Genomic DNA, 20,546 nt, shown 5'->3' with positions numbered 1-20,546 from the left:
AAAATATGCTAGCTCTGCAAAACTCCCAAGCTGTGGACTGAGTCTGGATGTTAGTAACTGCGGCAGCAGCACCAACTGTGGTGCCATATCACCCGTTAGTGTCATTTACTTCTAGAGTTTCTATTCATTGCTGGATTTTCATCATCCTCCCTACAGCAGGCCCTCTCAAGTCAAGTCGTCAAGTGAGTTTATTGTCATGTGTCCCTGTATAGGACAATGAAATTCTTGCTTTGCTTCAGCACACAGAACATAGTAGGCATTTACTATAAAACAGATCAGTGTGTCCATATACCATTATAAAAATATATACACACATGAATAAATAAACTGATAAAGTGCAAATAACAGATAATGGGTTATTAATAATCAGAGTTTTGTCCGAGCCAGGTTTAATAGCCTGATGGCTGTGGGGAAGTAGCTATTCCTGAACCTGGATGTTGCAGTCTTCAGGCTCATGTACCTTCTACCTGAAGGTAGCAGGGAGATGAGTGTGTGGCCAGGATGGTGTGGGTCTTTGATGATACTGCCAGCCTTTTTGAGGCAGCGACTGCGATAAATCCCCTCGATGGAAGGAAGGTCAGAGCCGATGATGGACTGGGCAGTGTTTACTACTTTTTGTAGTCTTTTCCTCTCCAGGGCGCTCAAGTTGGCGAACCAAGCCACGATGCAACCGGTCAGCATGCTCTCTACTGTGCACCTGTAGAAGTTAGAGAGAGTCCTCCTTGACAAACCGACTCTCCGTAATCTTCTCAGGAAGTAGAGGCGCTGATGAGCTTTCTTGATCCCTTCTCCGTCCACTTTTTAGTTGAACATCTCTAAGTTTGCGAATGTCACCAAGCTGGGTGGCAGTGTGAGCTGCGAGGTGGATGCAATGAGGCTGCAGGGGGACTTGGATAGGTTGGGCGAGTGGGCAGATGCAGTATAATGTGGATAAATGTGAGGTTATCCACTTTGGTGGCAAGAACAGGATTATTACCTGAATGGTGTCAGATTAGGAGAAGGGGAGGTGCAACGAGGCCTGGGTGTGCTTGTACAGCAGTCACTGAAAGTAAGCATGCAGGTTGCAGCAGGCAGTGAAGAAAGTATGTTGGCCTTCATTGCAAGAGGATTTGAGTTTAGGAGCAAGGAGGCCCTACTGCAGTTGTGCAGGGCCCTGGTGAGACCACATCTGGAGTATTGTGTGCAATATTGGTCTCCTAATTTGAGGAAGAACATGGTTGCTGTTGAGGGAGTACAGCGTAGGTTCAACAGGTTAATTCCCGGGATGGCGGGACTGACATATGATGAAAGACTGGGTCGACTGGGCTTATATTTGCTGGAATTTAGAAGGATGATAAGGATTCTTTTCGAAACGTTTATAATTCTTAAGGGCCTGTCCCACTTGGCGTTTTTGCCGGCGTCATATCAGCGTCGCCAAAAGATTTTGAACATTTCAAAATCCAGCGGTGACAAAAGAAGTGGTTGTGACACTTGAAAAAACACCGGGAGTCCCACGTCATCACGCCGCGTCATACGTCGTCACGGCGCGTATTTTTCGGTGACCTGATACATCAGTCAATGGTGCTGCAGTCCAGTAATGCTTTACGAGACCACACATATAACCATATAACAATTACAGCACGGAAAACAGGCCATCTCGGCCCTTCAAATCCATGCCGAACACTTATTTTCCACTAGTCCCATCTACCTGCACTCAGACCATTACCCTCCATTCCTTTCCCATCCATATACCTACCTATCCAATTTATTTTTAAATGATAAAATCGAACCTGCCTCCACCACTTCCACTGGAAACTCATTCCACACAGCTACCACTCTCTGAGTAAAGAAGTTCCCCCTCATGTTACCCCTAAACTTCTGTCCCTTAATTCTCAAGTCATGTCCTCTTGTTTGAATCTTCCCTACTCTCAATGGGAAAAGCTTGTCCACGTCAACTCTGTCTATCCCTCTCATCATTTTAAAGACCTTTATCAAGTCCCCCCTTAACCTTCCGCGCTCCAAAGAATAAAGACCTAACTTGTTCAACTTTTGTCTGTAACAAGTGGAGGATGACCTCTATTCTTGTCCAGGAACCGACATTATAGAGGTTTTGGTGAAAGTGCAGAAGAAATTCGCCTGGATGTTGCCTGGAAGGGGCGTATTTGCACAGGTTGGACAAACGTAGAATTTTCTTTTTTTCCTTTCCTGAGAGACGGAAGCTGTGGGTCCACCTGCTAGAAATAAAGTTGAGAGGCTTGTATCAGTCTATTTTCCAGGATAGTGATGTAAAATTCTAGAGGGCATAGCACAAAGCACATGGCAGTAACGTTTACAAATGTGTAACTGGTAGTTTAATTTATTGTCACGTGTCCCAAGGTACAGTGGGAAGCTGCTTTGTTGTTTGCCAACCAGTCAGCGGAAAGACAATACGTGATTACAATCAAGCTGTCCACACTGTACAGATACAGGATAAAGGAATAATGTTTCGTGCAAGGTACACAAAAATGCTGGAGAAACTCAGCGGGTGCAGCAGCATCTATGGAGCGAAGGAAATGGGCAACGTTTCGGGCCAAAACCCTTCCTCAGGCAAAGTGTAAATGTTTTGTGCGATGTAGATGTCTGATTAATGAGAGTCCGAAGGTCCCAATGAGGTAGGTATAAGGTCAGGACCACTCTAGTTGCTGAGTGAATGATTCACTTGCCTGATAACAGCTGGGAAGGAACTGTCCCTGAATCTGGAAGTATGCATTTTCATACGTCTATACTCCTTTAGGGGCAGCACGTTGGCGCAGCGTTAGAGCTGCTGCCTTGTAGCACCAGAGACATGGATTCGATCGGACTGCGGGTACTGTCTATAAGGTGTTTGTACGTTCTCCCTGTGACTGCAGGTGTTCCAGTTGCCTCCAACTCCAAAGATGAACAGCTTTGTAGGTTAATTGGCTTTGGTGAAATTGTAAATTGCCCCTCGTGTATGTGTGTAGGGTAGTGTTAGTGTGCGGGGATCACTGGTTGGTGCGGACACGGTGGGCTGAGGGGCCTGTTTCCATGCTGTATCTCTAAAGTGTAAAGTCTTGCCTGAACACGCTCCCGAAACGCGCTGCCTGGGGAGGTGGTAGAAATATCCACAGCTGTAATGTAATAGAAACGTGAACAGGTATGGAACGATGGATTCGACACAGAGGGAGGGGCCGAAGGGCATGTTTTTCTTGTTCCGTGGTGTAGTCCTTCACCATTATGTTGCAAGTGCCCACCTTGCTATGTGTGCTGTAGATTTGAGTCTACAGTTTTGATTCCTGCTGCCAAGTGGGCTGTAGTTGATGCAGGAAAACCATGGCCAAGTGAATGTAGTCAATGTTTAACTATGTACTGTAGATTTCAGACATGAGATCTCTTTTCTAGTTCATAATGTCTCCCTGCAAATTTGCATGAAAATGAAATACTGCCTGGCATTGTTTTTGTATGATGCTCGCTTATCTTTTCAGTCGTTGAGAGTGTTGAAATAACTCTGAGCGACTTGACATTTCAATTAAGCAATGAAGCCAAATTCTCCTGAATTCTTATCCACCCTTTGAGCAGGATTTTCTATGTAGAATAAGGGAATCTTTAACAAACTGAAGGTACGTTGAGCCCGAACAGCAATTGTTACCAAACCGGTTATGCATACTTTTCTTTTTTTGTGTCATGAATAGACCATAGGTCAAACTGGAGATATTCATAAGGTCATAGAAAATAGGGGCAGGAGGAGGCCATTCGGCCCTTCGAGTCAGCACCGCCATTCATTGTGATCATGGCTGATCGTCCCCTATCAATAACCCGTGCCTGCCTTCTCCCCATATCCCTTGACTGCACGCCTCTCTCTTAAATCCATCCAGTGACTTGGCCTCCACTGCCCTCTGTGGCAGGGAATTCCATAAATTCACAACTCTCTGGGTGAAAAAGTTTTTTCTCACCTCTGTCTTAAATGACCTCCCCTTTATTCTGAGACTGTGGCCCCTGGTTCTGGACTCACCCAACATTGGGAACATTTTTCCTGCATCTAGCTTGTCCAGTAATAAGTGATGGGAGCAGAATTAGGCTATTCAGCCCATCTGGCCTACTCCGCCATTCAATCATGGCTGATCTCTCTCTCTCCCTCCTAACCCATTCTTCTGCCTTCTCCCCATAACGCCTGACACCCGTACTAATCAATAATCTATCTATCTCTGCCTTAAAAACATTCACTGACTTGGCCTTGGTATGTTTTATTTCTCAACCGTCAGGGTCACAGTGTTATTTCCAAATCGTCTTTTAAACAAAGATTACCTCCAGATTAGAGCCATGAAACTGAGAAGAGAGGACGTTGCATTTCTTCAATAGTCTGGTGTCTCGGCCACTTTCTCTCTCTCTCTCTCGCGGTCGATGAATAAAGAATGAGGTGTCAGAAGTTCAAAAAGGAAATTTTAAAGGCAAATTAATGAGAATTACACTCTCCACTCGAGCATTGTACCTGCGGCCCTGATCTGTTTCAAGGATTAACTTTTTGTATGCTTCTGTGCCCACAGGTAAGTGCTCAGGATAGGCTTTTTTTGGGGGCTTGGTTGATCTTTACACCAAGTAAAATAGAAGTTAATCTCTTTGTAATTTGAGAGAAGGTATTTAAAATGCCGAGTTCCATTTTAATATGATCAGTGTTGTGAGCGTTTTGTTCTGCGTATTCAAGAGCCACAAAGACCCAACGGTGTTTCAAGGGGAACCAAGGCAAGTTCAGGTAAAAAGCTAGCTGGTGAAATTGGATAACTCTAATCCAAAGTGCAATTAGTACAAATTAACAGCTTGCTGTGGAATAATGCCTTTCTTTGAAGAAAGGAGCTGACCAGAAAAATTCAGGAATATCGCAAAAAAAAAAACACCCTTCTGGCCAGCATTGACTTTCAAATGGCAATAAAATTAATATTTGCTCATTGCAGTCTTGATATCTGAAAGTAGCAAGCAACTTGTTGAGATTGGGAGGAAATCGAGCAGAGTAGCTTTGAAGACGTGCAGTCAAATTGACTGACCACTGAACCAGTACTGAACTTTCAATTATTTTAATTGCATGTGTTGGAGTCAAAGCCACAATAGAGAGGGAGAAGAATGTTTGAGATCTGAATTTCTCATGATTGGGTGTGTTAGAAATCATTTGCAGTTTATTTGTGTTACTTGTTTGAGATCTGACTTTCATGCTGACACAAGTGCTATACAAATTTTAAGTTGCCGTTCTAAATTAAGCCGCAGAGTGCTGGGGCAGGCAACATCTCTGGAGAACATGGATGAGGAATGTTTTGGGCGGGAAGATTCTGACCTGAAACATCACCTATCCATGTTCTCTAAGTAAGTAAGTAATTAAGTTTATTGGCCAAGTATTCACATACAAGGAATTTGCCTTGGTGCTCCGCCCACAAGTAACAACATGACATACAGTGACAGTTACGAATGACTCAGAAAACACTAAACATTAATAATAATAAAACATTAATGATAAATCACCATTGATCAAGCATGTGAACCAACAGAATACCAGATCAAAGGGAGGCTACAGATTTTTGGCTGTTGAGTAGAGCAACTACTCGTGGATAAAAGCTGTTTTTATGTCTGGCTGTGGCAGCTTTGACAGTCCGGAGTCGCCTTCCAGAGGGAAGTGATTCAAAGAGTTTGTGGCCAGGGTGAGATTGGATTGGATTGGATTCAATTTTATTGTCATTGCACTTTTCAGTGCAATGAAATGGTTTAGCCTGCAGTCATAACATAGAATAAATAACAAAACAAACACTCTACACAGTTTAAAGTCCCATTGTCATTGTGAGGGGTCAGAGATGATCTTGCCCGCTCGCTTCCTGCCCCTTGCAGTGTACAGTTCATCAATGGAGGGAAGGTTGCAGCCAATAACCTTCTCTGCTGATCAGATGATTCGCTGCAGCCTCCAGCTGTCGTGCTTGGGTGGCCGAGCCAAACAAGACCATGATGGAGAAGGTGAGAACAGACTCTATGATGGCTGTGTAGAATTGGACCATCATTGCCTGAGGCAGATTGTGCTTCCTCAGCTGCCGTAGGTAGTACATCCTCTGTTGTGCCTTTTTGACTGTGGAGTCGATGGTAGCCCCCCATTTAAGGCCCCCCACTCTAGAGATGCTGGCTGACCTGCTGAGTTATTCCAGTACTGTGCTTTTTTTTGTAAACCAGCAATCTGCAGTTCCAAGTATCTACATTCCAGGTTAAGCATAGGTTTGAATTTCAAAGGTGATAGGAGCAGAATTGGGCCATTCGGCCTATCGAGTCTTCTCCGCCATTCAATCATGGCCAGGAGATCACGCGGTTCTTGGGGTGGAGAGGGGTGATAGCGGTATATAGGGGAGGGTAGTGTCTTGTGTTCTGTGTCTTGTGTCTACTGTTTGTGGGTAAGTGTGTCTGTTTAGTGTTCAGCCATGAGCGAATGGCGGTGCGGGCTCGACGGACCTGGTGGTCTACTCTCGCACCTACTTTCTATGTTTCTATGTTTCTATAATCTATCTATCGCTCTCAACCCCATTTTCCTGCCTTCTCCCCAAAACCCCTGACACCCGTGCATCTGTCTGTCTCCGCCTTAAAAATATCCATTGACTTGGTAATGAATTCCAGAGATTCACCACCCTGTGACTAAAGAAATTCCTTCTCATCTCCTTTCTAAAGGTACGTCCTGGAAGTTCAAAAGGGAGTCTTAAATCTAATGTCTGTGCTTGGACATTAGGTTCATGACCCATATTAGCAAAGTAAGATTTTTCTGGTATGTTGGCCTCTGATACTTGGTGCTACTTGTTAAGGAATACAGCTGTTGGATGCTGTTAGCACAAAGTAGTGCGTTATGTTGAACGTTAAGCATATTAGACAATAGGAGCAGGAGTAGGCCATCCGGCCCTTCGAGCCAGCACCGCCATTCAATGTGATCATGGCTGATCATCCACAATCAGCACCTCGTTCCTGCCTTCTCCCCATATCCCCTGACTCCGCTATTTTTAAGAGCCCTATCTAGCTCTCTTGAAAGCATCCAGAGAACCTGCCTCCACTGCCCTCTGAGGCAGAGAATTCCACAGACTCACCACTCTCTGTGAGAAAAAGTGTTTCCTCGTCTCTGTTTTAAATGACTTACTCCTTATTCTTAAACCGTGGCCCCTGGTTCTGGACTCCCCCAACATCGGGAACATGTTTCCTGCCTCTAGTGTGTCCAAGCCCTTAACAATCTTATACGTTTCAATGAGATACCCTCTCATCCTTCTAAACTCCAGAGTGTACAAGCCCAGCTGCTCCATTCTCTCAGCATATGACAGTCCCGCCATCCCGGGAATTAACTTTGTAAACCTACGCTGCACTCCCTCAATAGCAAGAATGTCCTTCCTCAAATTAGAGGACCAAAACTGCACACAATACTCCAGGTGTGGTCTCACTAGGGCTCTACAACTGCATTGTGTGTTTGATTTATTTTTGAAAGGTTGATTTTTCTAGAAGTGCATATGCATCATAAAAGTCATTCATACAGCACAAAAACTGGCCTCAGCCTTAAATGGCCTCTCCTTTATTCTAAGACTGTGACCCCTGGTTCTGGACTCACCCAACATTGGGAACATTTTTTTGCATCTAGCTTGTCCAGTCCTTTTATAATTTTAAAAGGTACACAAAAATGCTGGAGAAACTCAGCGGGTGCAGCAGCATCTATGGAGCGAAGGAAATAGGCGACGTTTCGGGCCGAAACCCTTCTTCAGACTTTTATAATTTTATATGTTTCTATAAGATCCCTCCCCTCATCCTTCTAAACTCCAGTGAATACAAGCCTAGTCTTTTCAATCATTCCTCAAATGACAGTCCCGTCATCCCAGGGATCAATCTCGTGAACCTACGCTGCACTGCCTCAATCACAAGGATGTCCTTCCTCAAATTAGTGTGGAAAAAGTTAGCCTTTGGGTTCTTATTAAATTTTTCCTCCTTAAACCTATGTCCTCTGGTTCTCAATTCTCTCTGAGCAAGAGACTCTATGCGTCTAATCAATCGATTCCCCTCATGATTTTGTACACTTCTATACGATCACCCCTCATTCCTCCTGTGTTGCAAGGAATATAACCTCCCCCTGTAGCTCAGGGCCTGAGTCCTGGCAACATGCTCGTAATTGTATTGGAGGATCGCGTGCAGTTTGCACTTTGTGGTAGGAAATATGTGCAAGATAAAACCATTGAAGCAGGGATAGGCAGCCTAGCCCAACTTGTCTGATGTAGCAATCAATACTAATCCTTAAGCAGCTGAACGACAAGCGTGGATGCTATACATATCAAATGCTCATCTAAATACTAAACTGCTCTTCATTCTACCCTGCTTTCTGCGTTCTCTCAGTCTCCAGCACCCTACTCTGACATGGCAATCCAGATTTACCCACCCTGAGGAAGTCTTTGCATCATTCCCTCCCAATCTTCCACTACCTACACCTATGGGTACTTGTTATAGACTCGCTCTTGCCATCTCCCCTTCCATGCCCCCTCAAACCTAAAGACGGTCCATATCCTCTCTGTTCCAAGGAAGCTGTTGGCTACAGGGTCATCTGGCAAGGGGAGGCTGTCAAAAGTAGGATGGGGAGAGTTCGGGGACAACAAGGGCGGCACGGTGGCGCAGGGGTAGAATTGCTGCCTTACAGCGCCAGAGACCCGGGTTCGATTCTGACTACGGGTTCTGTCTGTACGGAGTTTGTACAATCCCTGTGACCGTGTGGGTTTTCTCTGGGTGCTCCAGTTTCCTCACATACTCAAGACATACAGATTTATAGGTTGATTGGCTTGGTAAAATTATAAATTGTCCCTCGTGTCATAAGTGATAGGAGGAGAATTAGGCCATTCGACCCATCGTCTGCTCTCCACTTCAATCACGGCTGATCTATTTCTCCCTCCTAACCCCATTCTCCTGCCTTCTCCCCATAACCCCTGACACCTGTACTAATCAAGAAACTATCTATCTGCTGTAAAAATATCCATTGGTGGCCTCCACAGCCGCCTGTGGCAAATAATTCCACAGATTCGTCACTCTCTGACTCAAGAAATTCCCCCTCGTATCCTTCCTAAAAAGGTACACCATTTTATTCTGATCCTATGACCTCTGCTCCTAGACTCTCCCACTAGTGGAAACATCCTCTCCACATCCACTCTATCCAGGCTTTTCACTATTCGGTAAGTTTCAATGAGGTCCCCCTCATTCTTCTAAACTCCAGCGAGTACAGGCCCAGTGCCGTCAAACGATCATCGTATGTTAACCTACTCATTCCTGGAATCATTCTTGTAAACCTCCTCTGGACCCTCTCCACAGCCAGTACATTGTTCTTCAGATATGCTGCGCAAAGTTGCTCTCGATGCTCAACGTGTAGGAGGATAGTGTTGGCGTATGGGGAATCGCTGGTCGGCCAGGACACGGTGGGCCGAAGGGCCTGTTTCCGCGCTGTTTCTCTAAACTAAACAAATCTTCCTGTCAATGAACAGCAAAGCGGATAGATGTATTAAGGTATCCTGACTGAAGAGGCAGATGTAGACACGAGGAACTGCAGATGCCGGTTTATCAAAAAAAGACAGTTCTGGAGTAACTTGGAGGGTCAGGCAGCATCTCTGGTGAATATGGACAGGTGATGATTTAGGTTGCAACCCTTCAGATGAGGGACTCTTGTCAGCAAAATGGTGGTACATGTCCAAAATGGAGGTACAGACGACTGGGATCAAGTGAATCTGCGTATAAGAAACGTGGGAGATAATCGAGAAGGCAAAAGAGGGGATGTGAATAATGATGTTGGAACTTTCTCTTCAACCCCAGGAAGGGGGTAGGAGCAAATTTCTTGCTAATCGGTGGATATTAATTACTGCTAGCCTTCTTGCTTGTATTTATTCACCAATCTCATTAAGGTCTCGTTTGATGGCCTATTATTTGCCATGTAGTAGGCCCCCCTCGGTCATGACTGACCAGGGGTGATGCATCCTGGTGGGATGCAAGCCTGGGCGATCAATGTCATATGGAGGACAGGCTGTTGCCCATGCAGCACGTCCCCCCTCTCCACGTCACTGATCGATCCAAAGGAATAGCAGGGCCGTTACAGTTTGGCACCAGCGCCGTCGCAGAAGCTGCCAGAGCGAGGTTGTAGACAACGATGAACTGCCTTAGGGGCTCCGACTCCGGAATTTTTTGAGGTTTACTCCTGGAGCCTTTTCCATGACTGGGTATGACCACAAGGCAGTGGAGGTTTTCCCTCTCCTAGATGGACTGCCTTCCCAGGCTGACGAGCCCCATCTGCCCGAGGCCATACTGCTGTTAGAAACATGGTTTGTAACCTATTGTGGCAAAGAATACTAGCTTCCCCAATATCTATTCACCATCTGGTCATAAACTCTCCTGGTTTATAGTGTTAAATATTTGTTCATATTTCACATTTAATCTTAAACCTATTTTCAGAACTCTTGCACGTTTGAGATGAATTTGCTGGATTAGTTTCATCGCACTTTGAGTGACTTGAAATTTTTTTTTTTCCAGACCAATCTACCGATATTCAAGTTGAAGGAATCTTCAGTGAGGAGAAGATACAGTGACTTTGAATGGCTGAGAAATGAACTTGAAAGGGAAAGCAAGGTATTTCCAATTTATTGGACAAGATAACTATCTTGGGTAAAAACTTGCATCTAGCAAGCAAGGTCTGGACAGAGTGAATGGGGAGAGGATGTTTCCATTAGTGGGAGAAGCCAAGACCAAAGGCCATAGCCTCAGAATACAATGACATACTTTTAGAAAGCAAATGAGAAGGAATTTCTTTAGTCAGAGGGTGGTGACTCTGTGGAGGCCATCAATGGATATTTTTTAAGGCGTAGATTGACTTTTTTTTATTAGTGCGCGTGTCAGGGGTTATGGGGAGAAGGCAGGAGAATGGGGTTGACAGGTAAAGGTAGATCAGCCATGATTGAACTTGATGGGCTGAATGGCCTACGTCTGCTCTTGTGTGGTACCCTCCAGCCATAACTGGGTTTCATCACTTGCCCATTTTGTTTGGGTAAGCCATTTCACATTGACCTTTTAGGGAAAGGTGAACTCAGCAAAAATATCCTTACAATAGAATTAGATTGAAATGTACCAGGTAATGTTCGATCGGCTCTGCAAGTACATTTCAGCTAGTTCAACTTGCCTCTAATTCAGGGCCGGCATGGAGGTAGAGTTTGTACGCTCTCCCTGAGACTGCGAGTGGGGTCTCGGGAAGAACTAGCTAGAGGCAGGAAACATGTTCCCGATGTTGGGGGAGTCCAGAACCAGGGGCCGCAGTTTAAGAATAAGGGGTAAGCCATTTAGAACGGAGATGAGGAAATACTTTTTCCTCACAGAGAGTGGTGAGTCTGTGTAATTCTCTGCCTCAGACGGCGGTGGAGGCGGGTTCTCTGGATACTTTCAAGAGAGAGCTAGATAGGGCTCTTAAAGATAGCGGAGTCAGGGGATATGGGGAGAAGGCAGGAACGGGATACTGATTGGGGATGATCAGCCATGATCACATTGAATGGCGGGTAGACAAAAGTGCTGGAGAAGTTCAGTGGGTGCAGCAGCATCTATGGAGCGAATGAAATAGGCAACGTTTCAGGCCAAAACCCTTCTTGAGTCTGAAGAAGGGTTTCGGCCCGAAACGTTGCCTATTTCCTTCGCTCCATAGATGCTGCTGCACCCGCTGAGTTTCTCCAGCACTTTTGACTACCTTCGATTTTCCAGCATCTGCAGTTCCTTCTTAAACACATTGAATGGCAGTGCTGGCTCGAAGGGCCGAATGGCCTACTCCTGCACCTGTTGTCTGTTGTATCTGGGTGTCAGTGGATGGGGTGATTGCCGGCCAGCATGGACTCTGTAGGCCGAAGGTCCTGTTTCTACGCTGTGTCTAAAGTCTAAAACTGTCTGCATGTGAAGCTGTCATTGAGGTATCCCCGAGCATCCAGTTTGAATTGGTTGTGTGGAATTTACACAATGCTTAAATTTAAGTTGATCTACAATGTCTTTTGAACAAAAGTAAATTGCTGCTACTTCCATGAAGCCATGGTCGAGAAATAAATCCACTGAGGTAATTGTGCAGGAAATGGGTCTGAACGGAATGCAGAACAAACTGCAATGGATGCATTTTCAACATCGTGGCGAAGAGGAAGTGTTCTTTGATTTGCAGTGGGGTTTTTCCAAGCTCGAATGAATTGGCCACATCACTGTTTGCCTTTATCGTTAAGTCCGGTTGTGCGGGTTTTCAGCAAGTGGGAAGAGTAGGCATTGAATGTTCCAGACCATTTAAAAAAAACAAAAAACACCAGAGCTCCTGTCACAACACAGTGTTGAACCTTTAACCTGGTAGACCCGCTGCCTCTCAGCGCCAGAGACCCGGGTTTGATCCTCACCTTGAATGCTGCCTGTGCAGAGTTTGCATGCTCCCCCTGTGATATACTCCCGATTGCCTCCCACAACCCAAAGACGTGCGGGATTGTAGGTTCATAGGCCTCTATACAGATTACCACTGGTGTGTTGGGACTGGATGAGAATGTGGGAAAACGTCAAACATGTGATCGATGGTCGATTGAGAGTTAGATTTAGCTCTTGGGGCTAAAGGGATATGGGGGGAAATGCAGGATTGGGGTACTGATTTTAGATGATCAGCCTTGATCACATTGAATGGCGGTGCTGGCTCGAAGGTTCAAATGGCCTACTCCTGCACCTATGTTTCTATGTCAGCGTGGACTCGGTGGGCCAAAGGGCCTGTTTCCATTGCTGTATCTCTGAACTAAACTAACTGAGAGCATATACATTACCAAATGTAACACGCACTGTTACGGACTTGTGATCGGACTTGAGATTATAGAAGTGGGGAGGAGAGAGAGAATATTGTAAAACACATCTGGCAGTGCCAGGTATGTTTCATGAAGTGGCTACACGGCTGGTCAGGGTGGTGAAGAGGGCATTCGACATGCTTACTTTTGTCTTTCGGCTGATGAGTACGAGGAAAGGTCCCTATCCATTTTTCCCCAGACATGCTGAGTGACCCGCTGAGTTTTCCCGCATTTTGTGTCTATCTTTGGTATAAACCAGCATCCACAGTTCCATTCTAAAGTAAATCGCAATGTTGGCTGACTATAGATTTGTCTTAAACTTTGTGGTCCTCTTCTCCCTTGCAGGTTGTGGTGCCACCATTGCCAGGCAAAGCACTATTTCGGCAGCTGCCTTTCAGAGGGGATGATGGCATCTTCGATGACAGCTTTATAGAAGAGAGAAGACAGGGCCTTGAACAATTTATTAACAAGTAATGCTTTTTCCATTTACTTATGAATGCAAAGAAATTGAGTTCCGTGAATAAAAATGGAAAGCCGCCCAAATGTTTAAGCGCGTGGAATATTGTTTGAGGGAAGTGAAATTCAGGAAGTGTTTAATTTAACCCACGTTCCATTTATTGAACTGTAACAGGCACAAGACTGTTAGAAGTGACAGGATGTGTCCTGATTTTTTTTTTTTTTTTTTTTTTTTTGGATCTCACGTTTTGAAATGGCAAATGGAGTTTCTAGTTTTTTTGTGTGTGTGTGTGTGTGCAGAGATGAAAAGTAATATTTGATTACACACGTATTGATGGTCTGTTTGATTTTTGATTTGATATCTCAAAGGTGAGTTTCTTCCAAAGATCTGGCTGCTCGGAGGCATCTGGAGAAGTGCAGATGGGGAGAAGGCAGGAGAATGTGGTTGAGAGGGCAAGATAGATCATCCATGATTGAAGGGCAGAGTAGACTCGATAGGCCCAATGGCCTAATTTGGCTCCAGTCAAATTTGTTGGGCTAATTGTGAGAAGAGTGAGGCCCAGCGCAAATTGGAGGAAAAGCACCTCATATTTCGCTTGGGTAGTTTACACCCCAGCGGTATGAACTTTGACTTCTCTAATTTTAGATAGCCCTTGCTTTCTCCCTCCTTCCCCTCCCAGCTCTCCCACAAAGCCTACTGTCTCCACCTCTTTCTTCCCCCCCCCCCCCGACATCAGTCTGAAGAAGAGTCTCAACCTTCCAGTCTCTTTAATGTCACTTTTGTTCAAACTTTTTTCGTTTAACTATTTAGTTTCGAGATGCATAATGAAAACAGGCCCTTCGGCCCACCTAAGCCGCACTGACCAGCGATCCCCGCACATTAACACTACCCTACACACACAGGGACAATTTTACATTTTATACCAAACCTGTACGTCTTTGGAGCATTGGAGGGAAACAAAGATCTCGGAGAAAATCCACGCAGGTCACGGGGAGAACGTACAAACTCCGTACAGACGGCACCGGTAGTCAGGATCGAACCTGGGTCTCTGGCGCTGTGAGGCAGCGACTCTATCACTGCGCCACCGTATTGCCCGTTGTTCTTGCTCATGTGCCAACATCACAAAATAAGCGGTTATATTCCGACAATTGTAATTGTGTTTGGGACCTACTGCATTGTTATAACATCCTCATTTGCTATGTTTTAATGGAACTAAGTATAGTTATCGGGAGACAGAATGCTGAAGAAGCTCAGCGGGTCAGGCAGCATCTCGGGAGAACATGGATGGATGACATATCCGGTCGAGTTCCGATTGTTCCGACTGTTTGCCCTTCTGTCAGAAGAAGGGTCCCAACCTGAAATGTCAACTCTCCACGTTCTCCCGAGATGCTGCCTGGCCAGCTGAGCTACTCCAACACTCTTGTCTTTTGTAAACCAGCATCTGCAGTCCCTTGTTTTCACACAGTTATTGCCTGACCATGGAACCATAAGCTAATGGGATCAGCTTACCTACATCGACCTTGTTTAAAACCGGTAAACTTTCACAAATCTAATTTCCGCTCTTGAGATCAACCAAGAGTCTAAATTTGCAGCTGAATGCCCACAATCCTAGAACTCTACCAGCAAAGAGGCAGCACGGTGGCGCAGTGGTAGAGTTGCTGCTTCAGCACCAGAGACCCAGGTTCGATCCTAACTGCAGGTGCTGTCTGTACGGAGTTTGTACATTCTCCCCGTGACCATGTGGGTTTTCTCCTGTTGCTTCGGTTTCTTCCCACGCTCCAAAGACGTTTCAGATTTGTAGGTTAATTGGCTTCTGTAAATAGCCCTAGAGTGCAAGGATATAATTAGTGGGAAAAGGTGAACGCTAGTTGGTGTGGGCTGAAGTGCCTGTTTCCACGTTGTATCTCTAAAATTTGGCTAAAAAATGCTCTTGAAAAGGAGGCGCAGTCGTCTTTCTTACAGTTTGGCTTTCTTCCCAACCAATTGTTCAAGCGCATTTGATTGCAACATGCGCCTTAATTTAGTTCAACAAAGAAACTGACAAGTTACTAAAGAACCTTTAGCAAAAGTAGGCCATTTCCTGCTTTCTCCCCATACCCCTTGATAGGTGCAGGAGCAGCACCACCATTCAATATGATCATAGCTGATCACCCAAAATTAGTAAGCCATTCCTGCTTTCTCCCCACACCCCTTGATTCCATTAGCCCTAAGACCTATATCAAACACTCTCTTGAAAACATCCAGCGAATCCACAGATTCACAATTCTCTGGGTGAAAAAGATTTTCCTCACCTCAGTCCTAAATGGTCTACTATTCATAAACTGTGACCCCTGGTTCTGGACTCCACAACATCGGGAACATTTTTCCTGCATCTAGCCTGTCCAATCCTTTAAGAATGTTATGTGTCTATTATATATCCTCTCATCCTCGTACATTCCAGTGAAGATAAGCCTAGTCGATCCATTCGGCCCATCAAGTCGACTCCGCCATTCAATCATGGCTGATCTATCTTTTCCTCTCAACCCCATTCTCCTGCCTTCTCCCCTTAACCCCTGACACCCATACTAATCGAGAATCTATCGATCTCTGCCTTAAAAGTATCCATTGATTTAGTGTGTCAGAAGGAACTGCAGATGCTGGTTTAAACCGAAGATAGACACAAAAAGCTGGAGTGACTCAGCGAGACAGGCAGCATCTCTGGAGTGAAGGAATGGGTGCCGTTTCGGGTCGAGACCCTTCTTCAGACTGAAGGAGGGTCTCGACCCGAAACGGCACCCATTCCTTCACTCCAGAGATGCTGCCTGTCCCGCTGAGTCACTCCAGCTTTGTGTCTGTCTTCCATTGACGTGGCCTCCACTGCCTTCAGTGGCAAAGAATTCCACAGATTGGCCGCCCACTGACTAAAGAAATTCCTCATCTCCTTTCGAAAGGTTTGTTACCTAGCTCGTGCCAGATTGTCGGTATTGTTCCATTTGCGGCCTGTCTGTCTATAAATAGTTACAGAATGATTCAGTTGCAGCAGGGAAACAGACGTTCTTCACCCCACCAAGCCCCTGCTGGCCCATTTAAACTATTGTAAATTATTTGTTAAAAATTGTAAAAGACACAATGTGCTGCAGGAAATCGGAGAGTCGGGCAGCATCTCTAGAGAATATGGATAGATGATATTTCAAGTCGGGGCCCTTTCAGACTGCTTGAATATTATGATTGAATTTTAACACAGTGAATAGTAGGGCTCTGGGGAGTGTTAAGGGCCTGTCCCACTTGCATGTCCTTAGCACGCAAATTACGCGACCTCGTGGTCGCGTTGAGGTGCATGGGCATCGTGTGGCCGCGCGGGGCCGGTCCCACTGAGAAACCCGGAGGGGTATGGAGTTGTGCGCGACATCACGCGGGGCTCCGAAATTTTTGTAGCAAAAAAAAACTTTGCAACGGCCTGTCGCGGAACTGACGGCCAAAGTGGGACAGGCCCAAGACCCTGGCGCGACGCAACGTCTCACCTTCAACAGCAGCAGAAGCAGGCAAACGTTCGCCGAACTCGGCCTGGCGCTCACGGCCGTTGCGGTCCGGATCCGCCCCCACTTCTACCCCCAGAGCAGGGCCAAGAAAATTGAAGATAGACACAAAATGCAGGAGTAACTCAGCGGGACCGGCAGTATCTCTGGAGAGAAGCAATGGATGCCGTTTCGGGTCAAGACCCTTCTTTTCAGACTGAAGAAGAGTCTCGACACGCAGCATCACCCATTGCTTCTCTCCAGAGATGTTGCCGGTCCCGCTGAGTTACTCCAGCTTTGTGTCCATCTTCAAATGACGTCACGTGCTCCAGACGGCTGTGCAGTCGAATGAAGTCGCGCGGGACCGTCGCGACTCAACGCAACCACGAGCTCGCGTAATTTGCGTGCCAAGGACACGTAAGTGGGACGGGCCCTTTAAAGACTGCTGAAAGACTCATCCATGCCTTCATCTCCTCCCGACTGGACTACTGCAACTCACTTCTCCTTGGCATCAGCTCCACCTACATCAACCGACTCCCACTGGTCCAGAACGCAGCCGCCCGACTCATCACCCACACCAAATCCTGGCATCACATCACTCCAGTCCTCAAACAACTTCACTGGCTTCCCATCTCCCACCGGATCACCTACAAAATCCTGGTCCTCACCTACAAAGCCCTCCACCATCTGGCCCCCCCATATCTCACTGACCTCCTCTCCCCCTACCAACCCTCACGGTCCCTCAGATCCACATCAGCCGGTCTCCTCTCCATCCACAAATCCAACCTCCGCAGTTTTGGGGACAGAGCCTTCTCCAGGGCAGCTCCCAGGCTCTGGAACTCCCTCCCCCAACTGATCCGCAATTCCGTGTCCCTCACCATCTTCCAGTCCCGCCTCAAGACCCATCTCTTCACCTCTGCCTATCCTTAGCCCCACGTCCCCCTCCCTTTTCATCTGTGCATGAATTGCCCCATATTGTGTTTTGAATTGAATTCTGTCTTTAATTTGTGTACTAGTCATGTCTCTACTATTTATTTCATTCCGCTTACATGTTTTTTCTCTACTTGCTAAATTTTTGTAAGGTGTCCTTGAGACTCTTGAAAGGCGCCCATAAATAAAATTTATTATTATTATTATTATTATAGAGCAGAGTTATCTAGGAGTGCAGGCACATTGTTCCTCAAATGTGACTCGACTGGTAGATAGGCTATTGGCACTTTGGCCTTCATCAGTCATGGTATTGAGTAAGGAAGTTGGGAGGTCATGTTGCAGTTATACGTGACATTGATAAGGCCGCAATTAGAGTATTGTGTTCAGTTCTAGGCACCATGTTACAGGAAAGATGTTGTCAAGTTGGAAAGGGTACAGAGAAGATTTACGGAAAAGTTGCCCTGGACAAGGGCCCTGAGCGACAGGGAGATGTTGAGCAGACTGGGTCTCTGTTCCATGGAGAGCAGGAGGATGAGGGATGATCTTATAGATGTGTACAAAAATCATGAGAGGAATAGATGGGGTAGACTCACAAACTCTTGCCCAGAGTAGGGGATTTAAGAGAGTTTATTTGCATGCGTCCCAGATAGGACAATGAAATTCTTGTTTTACTTCAGCACAACAGAATATAGAAGGCATGAATACAGAACAGACCAGTGTGTCGATATACTATTATAACCAGAAGACATAGATTTAAGGTGAAGAGGGAAAGATTTAATTGAAATCTGAGGGGTAACTTTTTCATACAAAGGGTGGTGCTTGTATGGAACGAACTGCCAGAGGAGGTAGTTGAGGCTGGGACTATTGCAACGTTTAAGAAACAATTGGACAGGTACATGGATAGGACCGGTTTAGAGGGATGTGGGCCAAACGCAGGCAGGTGGGACTAGTGTAGATGGGGTATATTGGTCGGTGTGGGCAAGTTGGGCCGAAGGGCCTGTTTCCACGCTGTATCACTCTTTGACTGAAATTGCCCTTTCCTTTTTCAGAGTTGCGGGACATCCCTTGGCACAGAATGAGCGCTGCCTTCACATGTTCCTGCAAGAGGAAATCGTAGACAAAAACTACACGCCAGCAAAGGTGAAACATGCACAAACAGTGTGAAAGGACTAAAACACTGATCTTGCTGACAAAATCCTTCCATATCAATTGAAATTGCTGGTATTTTTGGTTAATCCTCAGTACATCTTTCTGCTTCCCGATGTTTCTGAACAGAGCTTCGTCACGGGTGCAGATCGCGAGCAAGAAGGATCTGCACTTGGGATACGAGTTGGCTACTATGATTTGGCTTTGTATAACACATTATTGCTTTATTCATACTGAAGCCTTAAAATTGAGTCGAGTATGGAGATGCGACTGTTTGTGATCGCACGTTACATTTGGCAAGTCTGCCGGGTGAACCCGTGGTGTACGAGTGCAGTATTTCTAACAATTTTATCTGATATACTCCCGACAGTTGTGAAAGAATATTTTTATAATGCATGTGCTTTGTTATTCAAAACTCCTAGCTGAAGTCTGTCCGTAATCTGGCAAGCATTTTGTTTTTGGAGTGCATGGTGACTAGATGGGGGGGGGGATTTAGGACCACCACTAGCCAAACCACAACCCTCTCTGTTTGTGTTCCTTCCCACTTTTTGCCAAGCCCACCTATCGCCACGCAGCTCCCTTTTTGTCCCCTCAGCTGGGAACCTCTATCCATATTATACTGCATTTGTATCTTTGCGGCTCGTATATATAATGAGAAAGTCGAGCCTCTTCCGATTCCTTCGTTTTTTGTACTAACTCTTGTAGCCAAGTCTCTGTTTTTGAACTTATCAGACACTAAGAACAAGCCTCCTGCAAAGCGGAAATGTTTTCAAATAAAGTTAAGACAAATGTTGAATCATATTTAACTCTGTGCACATGTCGCTATGTTATAAACTTTAATGCTTCTCCTTGGTTTGTTACACATGCTCTGATTCTCTTCTCCACATATTTTTTTTGCTGTGCATCAGTGTTAATGGAAGAGAAGCAGAGTTCGAATGACGACCAACTTATTTCCAGTGCAATTAATTTACTCTTCGCCAGTTAAGTGAAACTTTGCTGTATCCTGGTCCTGCTATCTTGTCTTTAACTGCACTTGAGAATATCCTGAGACTCTAAAAGGCACATTAAACATGTATTGATACCTGATTTGATGATTTCAGTGTTTGTACGACAGCGCGGAAACGGGCCCTTCGGCCCCACTTGCCCATGCCGACCATGATGCCCCCACCTGCCTGCATTTGACGTATCCCTCTCAGCCCTTCCTATCCACTGAGATCTTTCCATTGAGGTATCTGCTACGGGTAGATCAGGTTTCAAGTGTAGGGTGGGGATCCCTCCTCCCAAATAGACTGCTTTGTGCCTGCTCTTGATCGAAGCAATAAACAATAGGTGCCATTCGGCCCTTCGAGCCAGCACCGCCATTCAATGTGATCATGGTTGATCATCCACAACCAGTACCCCTTTCCTGCCTTCTCCCCATATCCCCTAACTCCGCTATCTTTAAGAGCCCAATCTAGCTCTCTCTTGAAAGTATCCAGAGAACCGCCCTCTGAGGCAGAGAATTCCACACTCACAACTCTCTGTGTGGAAAAAGTGTTTCCTCATCTCTCTTCTAAATGGCTTACCCCTTATTCTTAAACTGTGGCCCCTGGTTCTGGACTCTCCCAACATCGGTAACTTCAAGCCCTTGTTGTGCCAACATATTGAAGGTTACCTGCTCCTTCAATATCTCCCTTTGCAGAGTTTTGTTTCAGTTTT

At 45.7% G+C, this 20,546-nt stretch overlaps 1 protein-coding gene across 1 annotated transcript in view; it reads left to right on the top strand.

The window, feature by feature from the left end:
- The window catches only part of snx3 (sorting nexin 3), a 36,397-nt gene extending 16,463 nt beyond the window's left edge, over window positions 1-19,934 (top strand). Inside the window, exons 2-4 of the mRNA XM_033021964.1 lie at window positions 10,519-10,614; window positions 13,167-13,291; window positions 18,752-19,934. Of these exons, the coding sequence (XP_032877855.1) occupies window positions 10,519-10,614; window positions 13,167-13,291; window positions 18,752-18,866 (336 nt within the window). The 3' untranslated portion in view covers window positions 18,867-19,934. The remainder of the gene's footprint in view (window positions 1-10,518; window positions 10,615-13,166; window positions 13,292-18,751) is intronic.
- The last annotated feature ends 612 nt before the right edge of the window (window positions 19,935-20,546 follow it).

Source organism: Amblyraja radiata, chromosome 5, assembly GCF_010909765.2.
Source record: "Amblyraja radiata isolate CabotCenter1 chromosome 5, sAmbRad1.1.pri, whole genome shotgun sequence".
NCBI classification, from domain to species: domain Eukaryota; kingdom Metazoa; phylum Chordata; class Chondrichthyes; order Rajiformes; family Rajidae; genus Amblyraja; species Amblyraja radiata.
The sequence above is the reverse complement of the archived record's forward strand: the minus strand, read 5'-3'. Positions and strand labels throughout refer to the sequence as shown.